The sequence below is a fragment of the Phalacrocorax aristotelis genome, chromosome 17 (assembly GCF_949628215.1).
Source record: "Phalacrocorax aristotelis chromosome 17, bGulAri2.1, whole genome shotgun sequence".
NCBI classification, from domain to species: Eukaryota; Metazoa; Chordata; class Aves; order Suliformes; family Phalacrocoracidae; genus Phalacrocorax; species Phalacrocorax aristotelis.
This window is the reverse complement of record NC_134292.1, coordinates 10,387,848-10,405,416: the sequence shown is the minus strand read 5'-3', so window position 1 is coordinate 10,405,416 and position 17,569 is coordinate 10,387,848. Positions and strand designations below refer to the sequence as shown.

Genomic DNA, 17,569 nt, shown 5'->3' with positions numbered 1-17,569 from the left:
AAAGTTGATACAAGTTATTTTAAGTTGAAACAAGTTATTTGAGTCCAACTGAAACACACAGGAACGTCAGAAGATACCAGTGGGCTTGAAAGGTAAGGAGGGGCACTGATGACAGACACAAAATGAATTGCATGCACAAAATCTCAGGAGTGTCAAGAACCAGATGCCTCTCATTTCTCTGACAAAGGAAATACTGAGATTGTTTATATTTAAATCCATTAATTATCAATACATGAAATCACAACTCAAGACAAATTTGTTTTACCTTTTGGTGCCCTGGACTTTCCATTAGCTGCTGTTTTAATTTAATCTCTTTCTCCGTTATCTCTCTCATTTTAAGGTTCACCTAAAAGGGCACAGAATAGAAAAGATAGTAAAATACATCTGAATAGATGTTTCCGCAAGCCAAGTTTTCTCCTTCCTCCTTTTACTTAATGCTCAATTAATTCTACAAACATAGAAATTTCACCAAACACTGTGTTAGAACAGCTTTCAAGACCAACTCTCTTACTAGCAGTAGCTATAATCACAACAAGGGAATCATGGGTTTGCAAAGGAGACGTTCTCTTTGGAACGCGACTCTGTTGTCAACTGAAAGGGCTTCAGTAACTTTACCTCTACCCTTAGAAAAGTTCCAGTATTTCTGTTAAATGTATTCAAGCTAGACAGAACTAAGTCTATCCTGTTATTTAACATGAAATGATACTTCACAATAAAAGAAAAACACACAACAACAACAAAAAACGAAAAACCCAACACAAGCCCCCCAAAACAAACAAAACCCCTCATTCAGCTCATCTGAAAATAAAGAACCCCATTTCTACAGTTTTCCTAATTTAGTTCTTAATTATTTTTAAATTTGCCTTGAAAAATTGATGAGCTTTATTACACCATCCCTAAAAAAAGAGAAATTGCATTTCCCTGCTAGTCTGATTCTCTTTCCCAATGCATATGGAAACCTTGGGAGGCCAAGCAAGAAGATGAAATCAGAATACACTGCAGTAATAAGGGAATCAAATACCATTAATAATAATCTGTATTAGGAGGATATTGCTCCCAACTACCGTCGGACTTGAGGTAACGAGCAACAACACAGTCATTAAAGCAGTTCTCTTCATCTGAGGCAGAAAAGATGACAGAAATGCCCAGGTACGAAAGATTAAAGGAAGACACTCATCAGAACCTTCTTAAAAAAATCTGAAAAGTGACAATACAAAACAGGCATGCTTTTCTCAAAATAGGTTTTACCTTGTTAATCCAGAAAACCATTGCATCCTCCAAATCATAGGGCAGTTCTTTTGAGGCACTGAATGTAGAGAAACGCTTGACACTAGCAACCACCTTCTCAATGCTGATCATTTCTACAGTATAGGCCATCATAAGAGCATCAATCATTGCCATATGAGAACTCTAAAAGAAGAAAACAATGAGTATTGAAAAATAAAACCCTTTAAGAAAAAAAATATATATTCTAACTGTGTTTAAAATGGAAAATTCCTGAGGTTAGTGACCTAGAAATTAAGAGCTCTTCATTCCATTAACTATTTTAAATAGTGTTAAATAAAAAGATCATTAGGTGGATTTAATTAAGCTAACCATTTTGATTGGTGCACAGCCCAGATCAGACTCAGACACAGGTGTATCATCACTCTCCATGACGTAAATCCCTTTTCGAGACAGAGCCTGGATCACTGACTGGTGTCCCTGCAGAGCAGCCACCTGATCCCCCTTCAGAATGAGGCTACAGACACGACAGTACAGCTCGCTGGACAGCAGCAGCTTGATGACGGGTGGTTTAATATGTTCTTGCTCATATTGATCTATGTAAAATGGGTCCTTCAGCTCCTCTGGGACATTATCTGAAACAACGAAGAGAAGTTTCAACAAGCGGCACTATTAAGGCATCAGTTATGAACAAATGTAAACATTCTTACTTTCATTCAAAGATAGCATATGAAAGGACAAAAAAAAATTAAGCACAAAAAATACCAAATGTGATTAAATCTGCAGTTTCATATTGCAAATGGTTTTCAATAGGTCTCTGTGCTTAAATTTTAATTAAGTAAAGCATATATAATTGGCTCCTGCCATATAAATACTTCAGTAAATATCCTATACATTACCAGTTAGCTTTCTCAAGACACCGGAGTCCCTTTCAAGGAAGTACTTCAGCATCGACAAAAGTCCCACTGACCTCTACGCACCTCTAGTGGTTTCCTTGAGTAAGGCCCAGCTTAATCAGAATGATACACCATCACCTCTACTAGTTAGGGCATATTATTAGTATTTTCACTTTATTTGGAATTATAAATCGTTCCCTTAGATCACAGACTAAAATGCTCTGTGTATCAGATGGGCAAAGTATATATATCTTCAAGGCAAAGTTTACAGCTACTTCAAGCAATTCCCAAGCCATCTGTGCACAGCAATTAAATAACTGCAATGCTCCGTCACTCTGAGTGGCCGGCCAAACGTTCTCACATTGAAAAAGAAAACTAAGCCGCATATTTCTTGGTTCTAAACTGCCAAAGTTCATAGAAAGACCAAAATATCTGACCAAAACTGTGAGCATCTTACAAACTGTTTGCAATACAACCGAGTCTCCAGTGAGCTGATCGCCTATGTTTTTGAAGACAAGAGAATCGAAGCAAACTATTGCAGCTTTTCAGCCTTTATACAAAAATTGAAGTCTACGAAGCAAAATCATTCCACTTGGATTTGGATTTGACATGAGTTTTAAACCAAGTCTCAAATGAACGTCTTTTGGAATGGCACAATTTCCACAAGTTGTCTTGTGGGTTTTTCAAACCGAACACAGATCCTGACTGTAGTAATTTACATGCAAGTTAAAAGTAACAACATGGAAGACTTCATCCTCGCACACCACTTCATCCCCACCACTTCCCACCCCTCAGAGACCTGCACTTTTGCTACGAATCAGCACAGCTTCACGGCTGGTGGAAAGAAAGGCACTAACAACTGCTAATATTCTGATCACTCTAAACGCATCTGAGACATTTCAAATCCATACGTCGCTAGCTGAAGTACTGCCAGGTTGTAACACTACAACAAGTAGTGCAACACCACAACACAAGGCAAACATCAACTGATTACAACAGTTGAAAGTGGAAGGAAACGCTGTTGTAGGCAATAGTTGCTTGATGTTATTGAAATCACATAAAACAAGTTAAAAATAGATATATCCCAAAATAAATACTTCTACTAACACTCAGTAATCAGACTAGAAGCTGTTGATCTTGGTAACAGCCTAGCAGTAATAACGAATTTTCAACTCCAGGAAAAATACTTTTTAGCCTCAAGTGTGTTGTAACAGAAGCCCGACACTTCATAATTTTCAAACATAAAATTCTATCTTTTGCTATCCAGTCACTCTGAAGATCTTCCCCCAAAGTCACTTTAACAGTTCATTTTAAATATGTACATCTACAGTTAAAATGATTATTAATTTGGCAGCATATTTACTTTTCATTCAGCTCATTTCCAGAATAATTAAATTTCCCCATTCAAAAAAAGCCTCCTACCCACAGCATATCTTTGAACTGCAAAATGAGCCACACAGTATTTGTATACAGCAGAGCACTTAGTTTCTCTTTTTTTATGAGCATTAAGACAGAAGGTTGTCAATTACGTGAGCCAGAAGTACACGTCACTTAAATAAAAATATGTAGTAAACCAGTGTTGTCGTAACAGCTCTAACAGCTCCTCAGTTAGTCACACAGTTCTGTCCTTATTTTTCAAAATGGAAAGCTTTCTGAAGTTTTTAAAAAAAAAACCAAGATCCCTATTTTTTGCATTACGTGACGTTGAATGCTGTGATATACCGACTGTGTACTGAAGGTGGTTGGAAGAGACACAATAAAACCCACTGGCACTACGCAAGTAGCATTTCTTAACATGGGTGTCCACTTTTAGTGAAATAGATAATAAATTCAAATATTTTTAATCTTCTTAACAACAGTCAACCTGATGTAAAAACGAAGGCTGTTGAAAGCTAATTCCATTTAACGGTCATTGCCATTTCCAGAAAGAGAACTAGAGCCTCCATTTCTAAAGACTGGGGAAAGATCCAAAAACCAAAATGTAAAGCAGCTCGTATAATCAGTGTTTTAGCTTCATTACAACCAGCTACACCTTTAACACCCAAAGAGGCACGGCTCTTAACTAAAATTCTTTGTGAAAGGAAATAATAGAATACTAGCTCATAAAATATCCATGAAGTAGTACAGCTCTGGTAAGAGCTTTAGCACCACTCCAACTTTTGAAGGCTTTCTTAAAACAACAAAATGCAAATTCAAAATGTCTGAAATCTGAAGTACTTAGATGAGGGGCTTAGTACGAACATCTGCCCTCCACCAGCTCCAGAGACCCCTGCAGAGCAGGGTAACCGAGGTGACTGCCTGAAACTGCGCTGTCAGTAACGGCTGGACAAAGAAGCCCTGAACTTCCCCCAGCACACCCGCTGCCCCGCTCCCCGTGCCGACCACCGCCTCGGCGGGCAGACAGCTCGCTTCGGATTTTCTTCAGGTCCCTTTCCCACAAGGCAGACTGCGATTATTTTATAGACAGTAACCTCAGAAAGCAAAAAGCAGTCTCCTCAACACTAACGTACCCACAAGGGACACAATCTATTGGATTGGGATCTTTACACAAATTATTAAGAGAGAAGTGACTATTGGAATATGAAGCTCAGCTGCCTGCGTGACAGGGGCAGTAAGACCTCCCACATTCTTTTTTTTTTTTTTTTAAACTAGCAACATTTTAAAATTTTTAAAAGCCTTTTCTAGCAATAAATGGATCTCGTTCTTCAGGATGAGATTCCATGTCACAGAAATCAATATATTTAAAATTAAATAAATAAATAAAAATACACCTTGTATCTTGGCTACTCCTCTTTAGTCTGGATGTCCAGTCAAGAGATCCGAAATCTTTTTCTTCTGCATTAAAGAGCCCTCTAACTTCATGTTTCTGATCTCCATATAATCGCTTAAGGACTGAACAGATTTGGATTGAACAGGATTAAAGATGCAGGGGGAGAGGGAATAACTTTTAGTACCAGGATTAATAATTTGAATACTATTGTAAGTTATTCATAAGCATTAAGCTCCCATAACTGCAACTTATTTCACTGTAAACAGTGGCCCAGTTTGATTTTCTACATTAGTGTACTCAACACTTCTGCCAGCTAAATCTGTGACAGAAAGAAACAGTTTTGTAATTAATTTGATGCCCGACTAAAGGCTCACAGAAATCCTATGGCATAAAAACCACATCAAAGCTCAAGAGTGGTAATATTAACTTTACTATTTAATTCAAATTTGTTTCATACTGGACATAACCATAACAGCCACATGGCAAGCACAAATAAGTGAGAAATAAACGGCAGGAAAAACTAATGCAAAAAAGGATGCTATAGAAGTATGTAACTCCGAGTTGAGAAATTTCCAAATGTCACAGTTGCAGATGTCCTCTACACAACGCAGTTATCTCAAATGGGGTAGCACAGCCTTCCTAGAGAGCCACGGACACAAAAAGCGCTCTGTGAGATTATCTTCAATATTTGAAATCCGCATCCAAAAGAGCAACCTAAGAGAACTATCTTACCTTTCACATCTCTGCTAGTGATTCTTATAATGCCATGTAAGACACTTGCAGCACCCAGGTCTGCTCATCCTCCAAAACACCCTTAAAAATGTCAAAATTCCCACATTCCCAAAAATCTCAGGAATACGTTGTCAGTTTTAGGACAATTATACACCACCAGAGTTAACCTAGCACTGACTCAGATAACACACTGGATACACAAGTAGCCACTGGTATTATGGATAGCTTTCCTCCCCAGTTTTTATGGACCGGGCAAACTCCAACCACACCATATGCTTTTCGCGTGCCTCACTACAGAATGTGTCACTGCTCTTTTTGAAGAAAATGTCCCAGTCTTTCCAAGTCCCAGTTTCTATAAGCATCTTTTTCAACACCTTACTTTCATGCCCTATAACTGAACTTAGATGTCAGAAAAATTCAGTGCATTAAAACTTGTATCTTTACACATTTATGCTTTGGAATTTGGAAAAAGCAATATGAAAAATTAACTTCTGAGCAATTAACTTCTAAGCTATAGCTACAAAAATTTCTGCTCAAGCAGTTTAACAAATCCTACCGAAGCAAACAAAAACCAATTAAAGCATGCCCTTTTTTTGTTTTGTTTATAAAAGGGCCTTTGATACCATCTTAATTCCAAAAGGAAGTCACTTTTATGTTACTATTGCATGTTATTGAAAAGCTTGTGAACACCTTCTGTTTTCCCTAGTGCACTGAGTTGTTACCCCAGGAAAATGTAACATCAACTTCAAGGCAAGCTGTATGGTTGCCAGTTTTAAACAAACTGAGGTGTTCAAAAGACATAAAGATTAAAAGCTACCAGTGTTTTACAGCAGCCTAAAAACAATGGCACATAACCTGATAATCAGATCTGGGAAGGCATACCGCATTAATTCAGTTTGTCCTAAGTTTTCTGTCAAGAGTTGTCAAAGAATTTATCACGCTACGCTCAATATCAGAGTTGACTGGATCTCCTTCACATTTGGATTTTATGTAAGTTTTATACCATGTTACTTAGTTGCATGCAGTCAGCTTATTAGAGAGCAAACCTGCTCATTTTCGCTGTTTCCCACACTCAGAAAAACAAAGTAATACCGTATTTTTTCTAAGTTTCAGCAGCACAAGCTCTTAAGTGTTCTTGCCCCACTGAGGCTCCTGGAGAGATACCTCTATGAGCTATTTTTATAAGAGATGAAGGACTCAAAAATAAACCATAATTTCTCAATTTCCATTTCTCTAGCAATTCTTTTGATCTGTTCCATCATATCAGTGTGTTCTAATCTCTCAAAAAACTGTCAGTTCCAAGTATAAATTATTGCATACAACATAGTTTGGTTTACAGGATTACAAAAATAACTTCACTTGTAACAACCATCAGAGAGACAATTATCGCCAGACTTCCCTCTCCTTGCTTTAGGGTAGGGACCATTATTTCATCATCTCACTTACAAAAACCTGTTCAAAGACAACTACATGATTACAATTTGATAAAGAAAAATACAGCGATCTGAACAAATTTGATTTATCCCACGAGCTGGAGAAGTGGATACATCCCAGATCTTATTTTTCCTCCAGAAGCACGAAGAACTGGTTTCACATGGAAAGAGAGCCAAAGCATCACGGTAAACAGAACGAAGCTTATTCAAATTCTGAGTAGGATTTCATTAGTATCAGTATCTGTTCACAGAATTATTTAGTACTGCATGGCTGTCCTCTACGCTGCAGATCATGAGCAGAAGCTACATCTCAGCAACTAAGATCACCTGCATTATAACAAAACAGTCTTTGCTGGTTCTCATTACAGAACTGTATTATAAAGTCCGTAAGTGATCTATACTATTACACGTGAAAATTTACATAAAACAGCAGAAGAAAAAACAAGCTAAAGAATTTGTATACCACTGGTGAGAGTGACTGCACTCTCATTATCATATCTTTTGATCAAGCATAAAGCCACAAACCTGGATGAAGTAGAAGAGACAAAATAATAATTATGGAATTCTTCACCTCTGTAAAGTTCACACAAGGAATATTCAGTGTTTATGAAATGGGCATTATTAAAGAAACAAATGTTTAACTACTGAATATTTGCAAAACACAACAGCTTCCTTAAAAATACTTGTACTATGGACCTGAGAAGAAAGCTGACAAAGAACAGAAGCGGGGAACCCAGGGATTTAGGTGATTCAGCCCAGGAAGCATGCTCACACTGCCTCTACCAACCGGTAACGGTGGGTAGCTGTTACGGTACTGTAAAACCTTATTTAACAGGTAAGTACTTCAAAGACCAAAAAAAGCCACAACTTGCGTTTCCTCTCAATGCATTATATTAGTCCTCGGCTTTCCTGTCTGTATCTTGCCCAAGGTCTCAGGCTCATGTTGGCATTAAGTCTGGAAACTGTAAAGCTCCTAGCATTAATACATAAGTAAAACCCACCAAGTTAATTTTGAAAACTCCAAATTGTACAAATGGTTTTGAAGAAGCAAAAACATTTCTTACGGAAAGGGTTGCAAACAACCCACTTGCTCACAGCAAGCTGCAACAGTGAAAAACTTCCATCTACTGCTTCCACATCTAGATTTTAACATTATAACAGTGAAGATGGAAAACCTAATTTCTACATATAAATTAATGCTGTACTAACTAAATCTGCTGAGAAATCAACATTTTTCATTGTCATTTTCTGTTTTCCAAAGTTTACCAAATGAAAATGGAGTGGTTGTGTTCATTCTGACTGCTGCCGCTCAGAGCCCGAGGGGGCAGCGGCGCTGAAGGACCAGGTCCATTCCCCTCTGCTCAGCTTTGTGCAGCGCGCGGCCCTGTTACCGCTTGGCAATCTGATTCATTCCACCGACTGTGAAAAAGTGATCTCTCCCACGGGCGGCTTGCCAAGCCTCTCTAAACCTCCCACACTCACCTCCTGTGAACTAAAGCTCCACAAACTCAGTGGCACCCGTGCTCCTCGGCCACTTAAACATTTTGAATTGTATTTTCACGCTGCTAGTACAATTCCTGCAAGTGCACATTTGGTTCTAATCAAAGTTTGCTGATGAAAAAGATAATTCTGTTCTAAACAAGATCCATTCCCTAAACTACTGTCTCAGCTAAACGGACTTTCAAGTGTATAGAAAGTTTCCAGATGTTTATGCCCAGACTTCGAGAGTGATCCATGACAGTACTCCCAGATTTATTTGGGGAGAGGGAAGGGGGTGACACCAAATGGGGAAACACCTTCCTTCACAACATCCTTCCCCTCCGTCTTCTGGAATCCAGACAAACAGTTTGTCGTGGTTTAACCCCAGCAGGCAGCTCAGGCCCACAGAGCCGCTCACAAACTGCCCCCAGTGCAATCGGGGAATTGGAAGTGTGAGAAAACTCGTGGGTTGAGATCAAGACAGTTTAACAGGTAAAGCAAAAGCCGCGCACCCAGGCAAAGCAAAGCAAGGGATTCCTTCACCCCTCCCCGCGGCAGGGGGTGCTCAGCCATCTCCAGGGAAGCAGGGCTCCATCACGCCTAACGGTGCCTGGGGAAGGCAAACGCCATCGCCCCAAGCGTCCCCCCTTCCTCCTCCCTCCCCAGCTCCGTGTGCTGAGCATGACGCCGTGTGGTGTGGGACATCCCTGGGGTCAGCTGGGGTCACTGTCCCGGCCGTGTCCCCCCCCCAGCCCCTTGTGCCCCCCAGCCCCTCGCTGCTGGGGTGGGTGAGGGGCAGGAAAGGCCTTGGCTCTGTGCAAGCCCTGCTCAGCAGGAGCGAAACCACCCCTGGGTTATCAGCGCTGTTCCCAGCACAAATCCAAACCACAGCCCCAAACCAGCTGCTGTGGAGATTAACTCTATCCCAGCCCAAACCAGCACACAGCTGTGGGACCTCCCTCTGGAGTCCATCTGTCACAACCAGGCAGCCACCACAGACAGACAGGAGGAGCTATGGCCTTCCAGAAACAAACAATTCAGCCCAATTGCTACGCAAGAAGAGGGGTTTGTCCCTCTAGCAGCATTAGTGTTTAAGAGAGAAGATAGCTGTGCTCCATTGTTTGGCTACCAAAATTTTCTCTTTTCGCAGCCAGACGAGAAAAAAGGAGGAATGCATCATCCAGTGAAACAAAGCCCAAACTAGGACTTCAGCTCCAAACTGTGTGTCATGCATGCTCTCAGTAATTTGTCCTTGAGAAATAAAACAAAAGGATGAAGATTTTTTTCTGCTTAGACGCCAGCTTAGATGGGGAGAATTCAAACATTCTATAACGATAAATAGAGAATACAGTTTCAGGTAAAACCTGCAGTGATTAATTACTTTTAGTGACAGTCTACGCTAGAATCAAATTCCTGCTCTTGACCATTCCCACACTTCAGCATGAGCTTAGCTTTACTCAGATGAAAATGAAATCCAGGGTATGCACCAGCACTTGAAAGATTAAGGGACAAAATTATGTCAACTCATGTCTGTCCATTCCAAATCTGACACTGCAGAAAAACACTCTTTACTTAACCACTTGAAGGCAGTTATGGAAGCCCTATCAGATAAGAATTACTTCAGAACATAAGACGATGTTGTAATATTATAAACAGAGAAACATTTTTCTTCCACCAAATCAACCAGATTTGTATAAATAACAAAAAATAATTTGTCTAAAATAACAAAAAAGCCCCCCAAAACTTCCAGCTGTCTAGTGAGATTTTATATAACAAATTCACAATTGCTTGGTAGCTGCCCAAGACCCACTGAACAACATCCAATATCTTAACACAAAAAGAAAACCCCAAGAGACGACAAGTAATGTATTAAGTTCAAATATTATTCAAAATTATAATCACACAGGAAACCTTTCCAAACCCATCTCTCTATGAATTAAAGAGGCTTATAAATTCCCAGTATTTTGCATTGCTATTCCTGAAGTAATGGTTACTAAGTGACAACACCTTGCAGAAGCCATTTCAAAAATCTAACTAAATTTCCACGGGCCATGGTGCTGCAAAGACACAAAAACCCTTACTCGCCAGAGCTCACCAACAACGCAACGCCAAATCCCAAGCAAAAATTTTTTTTTCCTACTGTTCATGGCATTTAACTTCTATTAAAATATAACCTGAACAAGCCTAAATGCGAGCGGCAAAACTGGCAAACGCTGCCTAGCCTGCTCTATGCTAGAGATCACATCACTGTCATTACGAAAGGTGTGTTTCTCTTCCAAAACTTGTAGGCAAAGGAAAGCCAAATACTTATTCAAAATAAGTCCGCCTTATCAAGCGCATAAACAGACCTGCTGTTAACCAGTTAACTGGTCCAAGACTTATTGACACAACCCTGAGCTCTGGAGCCCCAGAAGACACTACCAAGAAACAGGAGGCCACCGTGCTTCTCTGCAGCATAGGATCCACGTCAGTCCATTCTAATTTAGGGTTCGCCTTCTTTCAAAACAAAGTAATAATATAAATAGTGTGTCTCTGTGTCTGGAATATCCATTTTATCTCTGATCACTAAAAAGTCTTCAGGAAACATTACAATTCCAGCACTGGAAAAAATATTTACATGAGGAAATGCCCGTTCAGTTCTTTTAAGTTATCAATGCTTTACTAACACCCACCCAAAATTCCCATATTTTTTAAACATCATCTGATAAATATGGCTCTTTTGTCTCTTGTTGCTTGTAATGAAATACCTTCACCAATATTAAACATTATAAAACCATGATTTTCCATTTTCCCCACAATCATTAAGATGATGAGAACACTGACAGAGCTGGAAATATTAAAAAAAGAAAAATAATTTAGAACAATATTCCAACAAAGATTAATATTAAACTGCAGGAACGGGCTTCTTTTCTTCAGCCTTGTCCCAACATAAGCTAGTGCTAATCCATTAAGCATATTACGAGTTTGGCGAATTAGACTTAGATTAACAGGGCTACCTCATTTTCCAAAACAGGATTTTGCACATTTTTATTATAAGTTTTGTTCTGGATAAACAAAAAGCCACAAATATTCCATCATATTTCTTCATAACAAAGCTACTTAAACTCAAGGTGAATCCAGTAACAATAATTCAGAACAGACAGATCTAGTTCAAAGCAACAAAGCAAATGTCAATAGATGCCAGGAAAATACCGTAGATTTGATACTCCAAGAATCTTTGTTCTTCCATGTTTGACTATAAAGGTTCATGAGAACATAAGGGAAAGAAGAACATCTCTATTGCCTACAACTTGCTGTTTAATGTCACAGAACACGGACAAACTGTACCTGTTCGTTTGACATTTCTTTTATGATAAAGAATATCGCTGATCATAAGTGGATTGCTTTTTAGTTCATTTTGAAACCAAAACCCTAATCTGACAAAACCAGAAGTTCTAACCGAGCATACAAAGGGTGCCAAGGCCCTAGCATCTGTTGGCCAAGATGACTAGACAAGGAAGCGCACTAAAGCCTTCACAGCCTGGAGGGACCTGGGGCCTGCAAGCAGTGACATACGGTTCTGTGGAGGAAAGTCAGCTCCGCTAAAATGAGGATTTAAACATATTGAGGTACGAATTCTTCACAAGCACGATCCGTGAGCATTCACCATTACGTTTGCCAATTCAGGGCATCTCATATAGTTCCATTATTCCTGTCGAAAGCACCAGGAAACAGGTAATATTACAAGAGAACAGACTGTCTCTTATTGATATTTAAAACAAAGGTGATTTAAGCCCAATTTAATTACTTCTGGAATGGCGGGGGAGACAGAAAAAGCAGGAACAAAACCAAGCATTACTTCCTGATAAAAGTGGTCTTACCTATTCCGTAGGCTTTAGCACAGATCCATTGTAGATTAGCAGCTATTTTTGCTCTGGCTGAATCATAGAGCTCCAAAGGGACAATCTCAACTGCACTATCTGTTAGGGCATCCATTTTTCTTCTGGTACTATCTCCACCCGCACAAACATCAACATCCACCATCTAAAACAAAAACAAAAGGCAGCGGACTTTTACACAAGCAATCGCCCCCACGGCATTTTTAAAACCGCACAGGAAAGGGGTCGGCGGAACGTATCGCCGGTGCGCGTTATACCAGGCACAATACGGTGGGCTGAACGCCACAGGCCCGACATCCTTCGGGGTTTTCGTTGGAAGGGTTTATTTAGCCATTTAAAATCCACTCGGAAATCAAACGACATCCGAGCCCAGGGCGAGCATCCCTTTTTTTTGTTGTCAGCCGCGGATTTGCTCGCAGAAAGCCCTTTGCGCAGCTGGCGTTAGCCAAAGAAAGGCGCAGCCCATCACCTGCCCGACGATAAAGGAAGGCTGGGGCGCTCCTCCCCGCCCTCCCCCCGCCGCCCCCCGGTACCGCGGGGCCGGGGCAGGCCAGGGGCAGCACCTGGGGGTCCTTCCCTCGCCTCGCCCGGGAGAAGCAGCAGAGATTCCTGGCCCGCACCCCCATTCCCGCAGCCGCCCCGCACGGCTCGCCCCGCCGGGCGGCGGGAAGCCGGAGGAGGGCGGGGGGGCGGCGGCTCCCCCTCCCCGCCGCGGCCCTGCCCGCATCCCCGCCCCCACCCGGGAGGAGGAGGAGAGGGAGGAGGACGAGGAGGAGGAGAAGGGAGAGGGGCGCAGCCCACCCAGCTCCGGGAGGCTGCTCCGCACACACGGGAGCCGCCGAGCCCCCGCCGCCGTTCCCGCCCCCGCCCCTCAAAGCCGCCCGCCGCGGCCTACAGGCCCCGCCGCCTCACCTTTCCGCGCTACCGCTGCCTCATCCCCGAGGCGGGAGGGGCCGGCGCCCGGGGGCCCGGCGGCGCGCCGAGAGGCGGGGGGAGGCCCGGCGGGCCGGGGCCGGTGCGGGAGGGCGGCCGGGACGGACGGACAGACGGACGGACAGAGGGAGGGTGGGAAGGAGCCGCCGCCGCCGCCGGGCCGGGGCTGCCGACGCTCGGGACCGCGCGCGCGCGCATGCGCCCGCCTCGCGCGCGCGCCCTCTTCCCCCCCCCCCCCTCCCCTCGTCGTCGTCCTCCTCCTCCTCCTCCTCTCCCGGCCGGCCGGAGCGGCGCGCGCTCGGCGGGAAAAGAGGCGGGGCCCGCTGCCGCGCGCGCCGCCAGTGCCCGGTCTGGCGCGGGGCGGGGGGCGGGGTAACAGGAAGGCATGAGGACTGCGCAGGCGCGGGGCTCCGCCGCCCGCGGCCCTCGCTAGGCAACGGTTGCCGGGGAAACGCGGGGAGCCCCTCCCGGCGCCCGGCCTGCTCAGGCCGCGGGCTGCCCGGCGAGCCCGGGCGCGGCGGCCGCAGCGGCCCGGCTGGTGTCAGCCGTAGCGTGGCCAGCAGCGGTGCCCCTGTGCTCGGCACTGGGCAGGCCCCACCTCGAATGCTGGGCTCAGGTTTGGGCCCCTCGGGACAAGAAGGGCCTGGAGGGACTGGAGCGTGTCCAGAGAAGGGCAGCGGGGCTGGGGCAGGGTCTGGAGCACAAGTGTGCTGGGGGGCGGCTGAGGGAGCTGGGGGGGTTTAGCCTGGAGAAGAGGGGGCTGAGGGGAGCCCTTCTCGCTCTCTGCAGCTGCCTGAGAGGGGCTGGAGTGAGGGGGGGGTTGCTCTCTGCTCCCAAGTCACTAGTTGTAGGATGAGCGGAAACGGCCTCAAGCTGCATCAGGGGAGGTTTAGGCTGGAGATTAGGAACAATCTCTTCACTGCAAGAGTGGTCAGGCCCTGGCACAGGCTGCCCAGAGAGGTGGGGGAGTCACCGTGCCTGGGGGTGTTCAAAAAACATGTAGACGCAGCACTTCAGCGCATGGTTTAGGAAGCCTGGTAGTGTTGGGTTGGTGGTTGGACTTGATGATCTTAGAGGTCTTTTCCAACCTTAATGATTCCATGATTCCCCCTCATGAGGGAGGGAGTCCGGCCACCTCCCTGCGTGGTGGCCCCGTGCTGTGGCCTCTTGGCCCCGACTACGGTTTCTGAGCACCGGGGTCTACCGTGGGGCAGTCGTGGCAGTGACGGAGCCTTTCTGGTTAAACTGGGATGAACGGCAAGAGTGGCTTGAGCCGCTCCCCCATCTGTATCGCACATCAGCTCTGTCAGGCAAGTCCTGCTCCTCATAACCCGCCATCCGGGAGACACGCGGGGTTTGCACCCGTTTAGGGAACCAGCTCGCAGGCAGAACTGCGGGATCGGGGGTTCTGCGGGGCTGGCGTGCGGCTGAGCCCCGCCACCGCCGGCCCGTTGTTTCCTTCCTCGCCCTGGCAGCCTGGTGCGCCTCTTCGCAGCGGTGGCACAACCTCTTGTCATCTTCACTCGGGCTTCCGATTTAACGCAGAGAGGCACAGAAATGCCAAAAAACTTTGTCTCTTGACTGCAAATCACTAGCTGTAGCCACCTTTAGTTACACAATAAAGTCCGCTGTGGTAAAATTAGATGTTTGCTTAATCATGTGAAGGTTTGAGATATCTCTCTGCTGCCAACCACACTTGACAGAACATCGGTTGATAATGGACGATACTTTTCGTCAGGTTATTACAAATAAATTCCTCAAGACTTGATGTGTTGGCATCTGCTCATGATCAAAGGATGCCGAAGATGGTTTTCAGGCAGAAGCCTGGCTTTGCATCCTGTGCGTTTCTTAGCAAATAGAGAATTTCTCCACCTGGTTTATGTCATGATCCATAGATAACAGCAAGAAATGTTTGGCAGGTATAATACGATGATTGCTGTTCTTTGCTGGGTGCAGTTGGACGCTGTTGTCTCCCAGCCTCCGTGCAGGGCCGGTGTCCTGCCGCCCGCGCGGGGAGCCCCAGGCTCATCCCGCCGTGTGCTGCGCGCTGCCTCTGTGATCAGAGCTAGATCCTGCAGATTAACTTGACAAGTGAGTTTCAGGGCTCATCTGAAAAGCGAAGCTACATGAGTAAGTGAGTAGAGGTTCGAGCCTTTAATGCCTGTGCTGGACAGATGAATTATCATAATATCCAGCTACTGAAAATGTGATTATAAGTTTAGCTGCACAACAGTGACAGCAGACTGACCTTATTCTACCTAATTTTGTTATAATTGTCATAAATTATTTTTTGCCGCATGGAGCTGGTGGATTACATGAACGTTTCAAAATCATTACGGATCAATTTGGGTCTGTCTTAAGCTTCAACATGTATTTCCTTGTATCTTTTTGAAGTGCAAGCAGAGGGCATTCTGCTATGTGTCACCAGGAAATACGATCTGGCGTTCAAAGGTTATTCCAGCCTCTAGCGCTCTTCCATATTGCAAGATTGTGTGCGATTAAAGTCGATGTCCTTTGCAAACAGCTCGCTAGTTGTTTTATAATCTCCGTTCGGAGAGTTCCGTTTTCAACACAGTTTTTACAGGCTCTCGTTTTGTGACGTTATCGTTACAACAAGCCGCTCTTGTTTTTAGATTAAGCATTAAGGCCCAATCCAAATCCCCTTAAATTCAAGAAGAATGCGTCAGTTTACGTGGCGGATCGGGCATTACATGGGCTGCAGAAACAGCACGGCCCTTTGACTCTTAGAGTAGGTGATGGTTACGTGAGGGTAAAGGTGCAACCGGGAGAAGACTGACCTACTTCCTCTGATGTGTTTTTGCTAGAGGTAAAGAATGGATCCGGTTGTTAAATTTATCAGAGTCGCTTAGGAAAAAAATATGTTTTAAGAAGGTGGCAGACTAACCCCACAAAGCCAAGCCGGTAGTACCTGGACCCCCAAAACTCTCAGAATAAAAAAGTGGGAAAGTTTGGCTCAAGAAAGTGAACATGACGGAGCAAAAGCCTAGGGGGGAGCCCAGTGGAAAGGAGAATGCTCTCCTTTTACAGGCTTCTGCTGCCTTAGATCCTGGCCTTAGAATTACCTCTTGTTCTGCCCCTTTCACTCACACAGTGCTGTCCTCCAGATCGGCGTTTACGTATCACTGTCTTCCAGTCCGACGTGAAACGAGCTGCCACTTCTTCGTCTAGGCTAATACCCTGAAACTTAGGGCATTTGCATGTCCTTAAGTGGAACCTGAAATGGATGTCTGGGGAAACTCTGTGGCTGATGACAAAGTGGTTCGTCAAGAACTTGGCACCATCCCACACCAGCGTCCTCAAAATCGTCCCGGAGATAAAAAGCTTGCACTTAAAATCAGAGGGTCATCAGCGGATTGCTAAAGGTGTTTGCTTTTTCCAGGAGAAACTAAATGACTCTTCCATATTCAGTAGCAGCAAATTCATCTTTCATTTGCCTACCACTTGTTTCTTGCCTGTACTCCACTACTAAACATGCTTTCAAGGCTTTTCTTCTGGAAAATGTTAATACGTTGCTTTTCTATATGAAATAATTTTCCTATTAGTCTCCTGGATGCCTTAACAGTTCAGAGTGGGTGTACATGTGAACTGACAACTACTGCGCAACTCGTCTTCCAGCAGAAATCTGAGATTAATTACCAGCGTGTCATACCTTTGAGAAACTGCCATTCTCAAACACGACACCTATGGCACGTAACAAAGCTAACCCCACGTGCTTGTTTTCCGCCGTGCTGGAAGAATGCCTGGGGTTTTGGTTTCTTCCACATGTTTCATTTATCAATATGTGACACCGCATGTAGAATATCAGGCCCTTGTCATCCCAAGGACATCGGATCTAAATTTATATTGTAAGAAAATGTATATTCTATAGAAACGTGCGCTGGGATAGTATAGGGTGGTGATGCTTCCTGGGTACGTAGAGAAAGCGAGAGCTGACCCATCAGTGGCACTAATCAGCACCTTCCAGTTCGAAGGGCCAGCAGGGAATCGAGATTCTCCCTCAGTGTTACAAAAAGCACCTTCAGATGAAGGAGAACGCATATCCGTCTGAGATTACGTGAAAGCCTGGGCTTCACTGTCTTCCTGTAGCTATTTATGGAGGGGGAGGACTCCACGCGATGCCTCTACCCATCACATAATGCTTTTAGTGCTAAAATCAGCAAAAAAAGCAGAGCAAGGGGCTATGACTTGGGAATTTTGGCAGGC

At 44.2% G+C, this 17,569-nt stretch overlaps 1 protein-coding gene across 3 annotated transcripts in view; it reads right to left on the bottom strand.

The window, feature by feature from the left end:
- CAMSAP1 (calmodulin regulated spectrin associated protein 1) overlaps positions 1-13,428 on the bottom strand; it is a 29,346-nt gene extending 15,918 nt beyond the window's left edge. For 2 of the 3 annotated variants that reach the window (XM_075112197.1, XM_075112198.1), the window contains exons 1-5: positions 12,976-13,065; positions 12,395-12,557; positions 1,597-1,859; positions 1,249-1,410; positions 266-346 (exon numbers count right to left, since the gene is read on the bottom strand). In XM_075112197.1, coding sequence (XP_074968298.1) covers positions 266-346; positions 1,249-1,410; positions 1,597-1,859; positions 12,395-12,557; positions 12,976-13,038 — 732 coding nt within the window. In that variant the 5' untranslated portion in view covers positions 13,039-13,065. Of the gene's footprint in view, positions 1-265; positions 347-1,248; positions 1,411-1,596; positions 1,860-12,394; positions 12,558-12,975; positions 13,066-13,324 lie in introns of those variants that run through there. The other variant, XM_075112199.1, reaches the window with a different exon arrangement.
- Between the last annotated feature and the right edge of the window lie 4,141 nt (positions 13,429-17,569).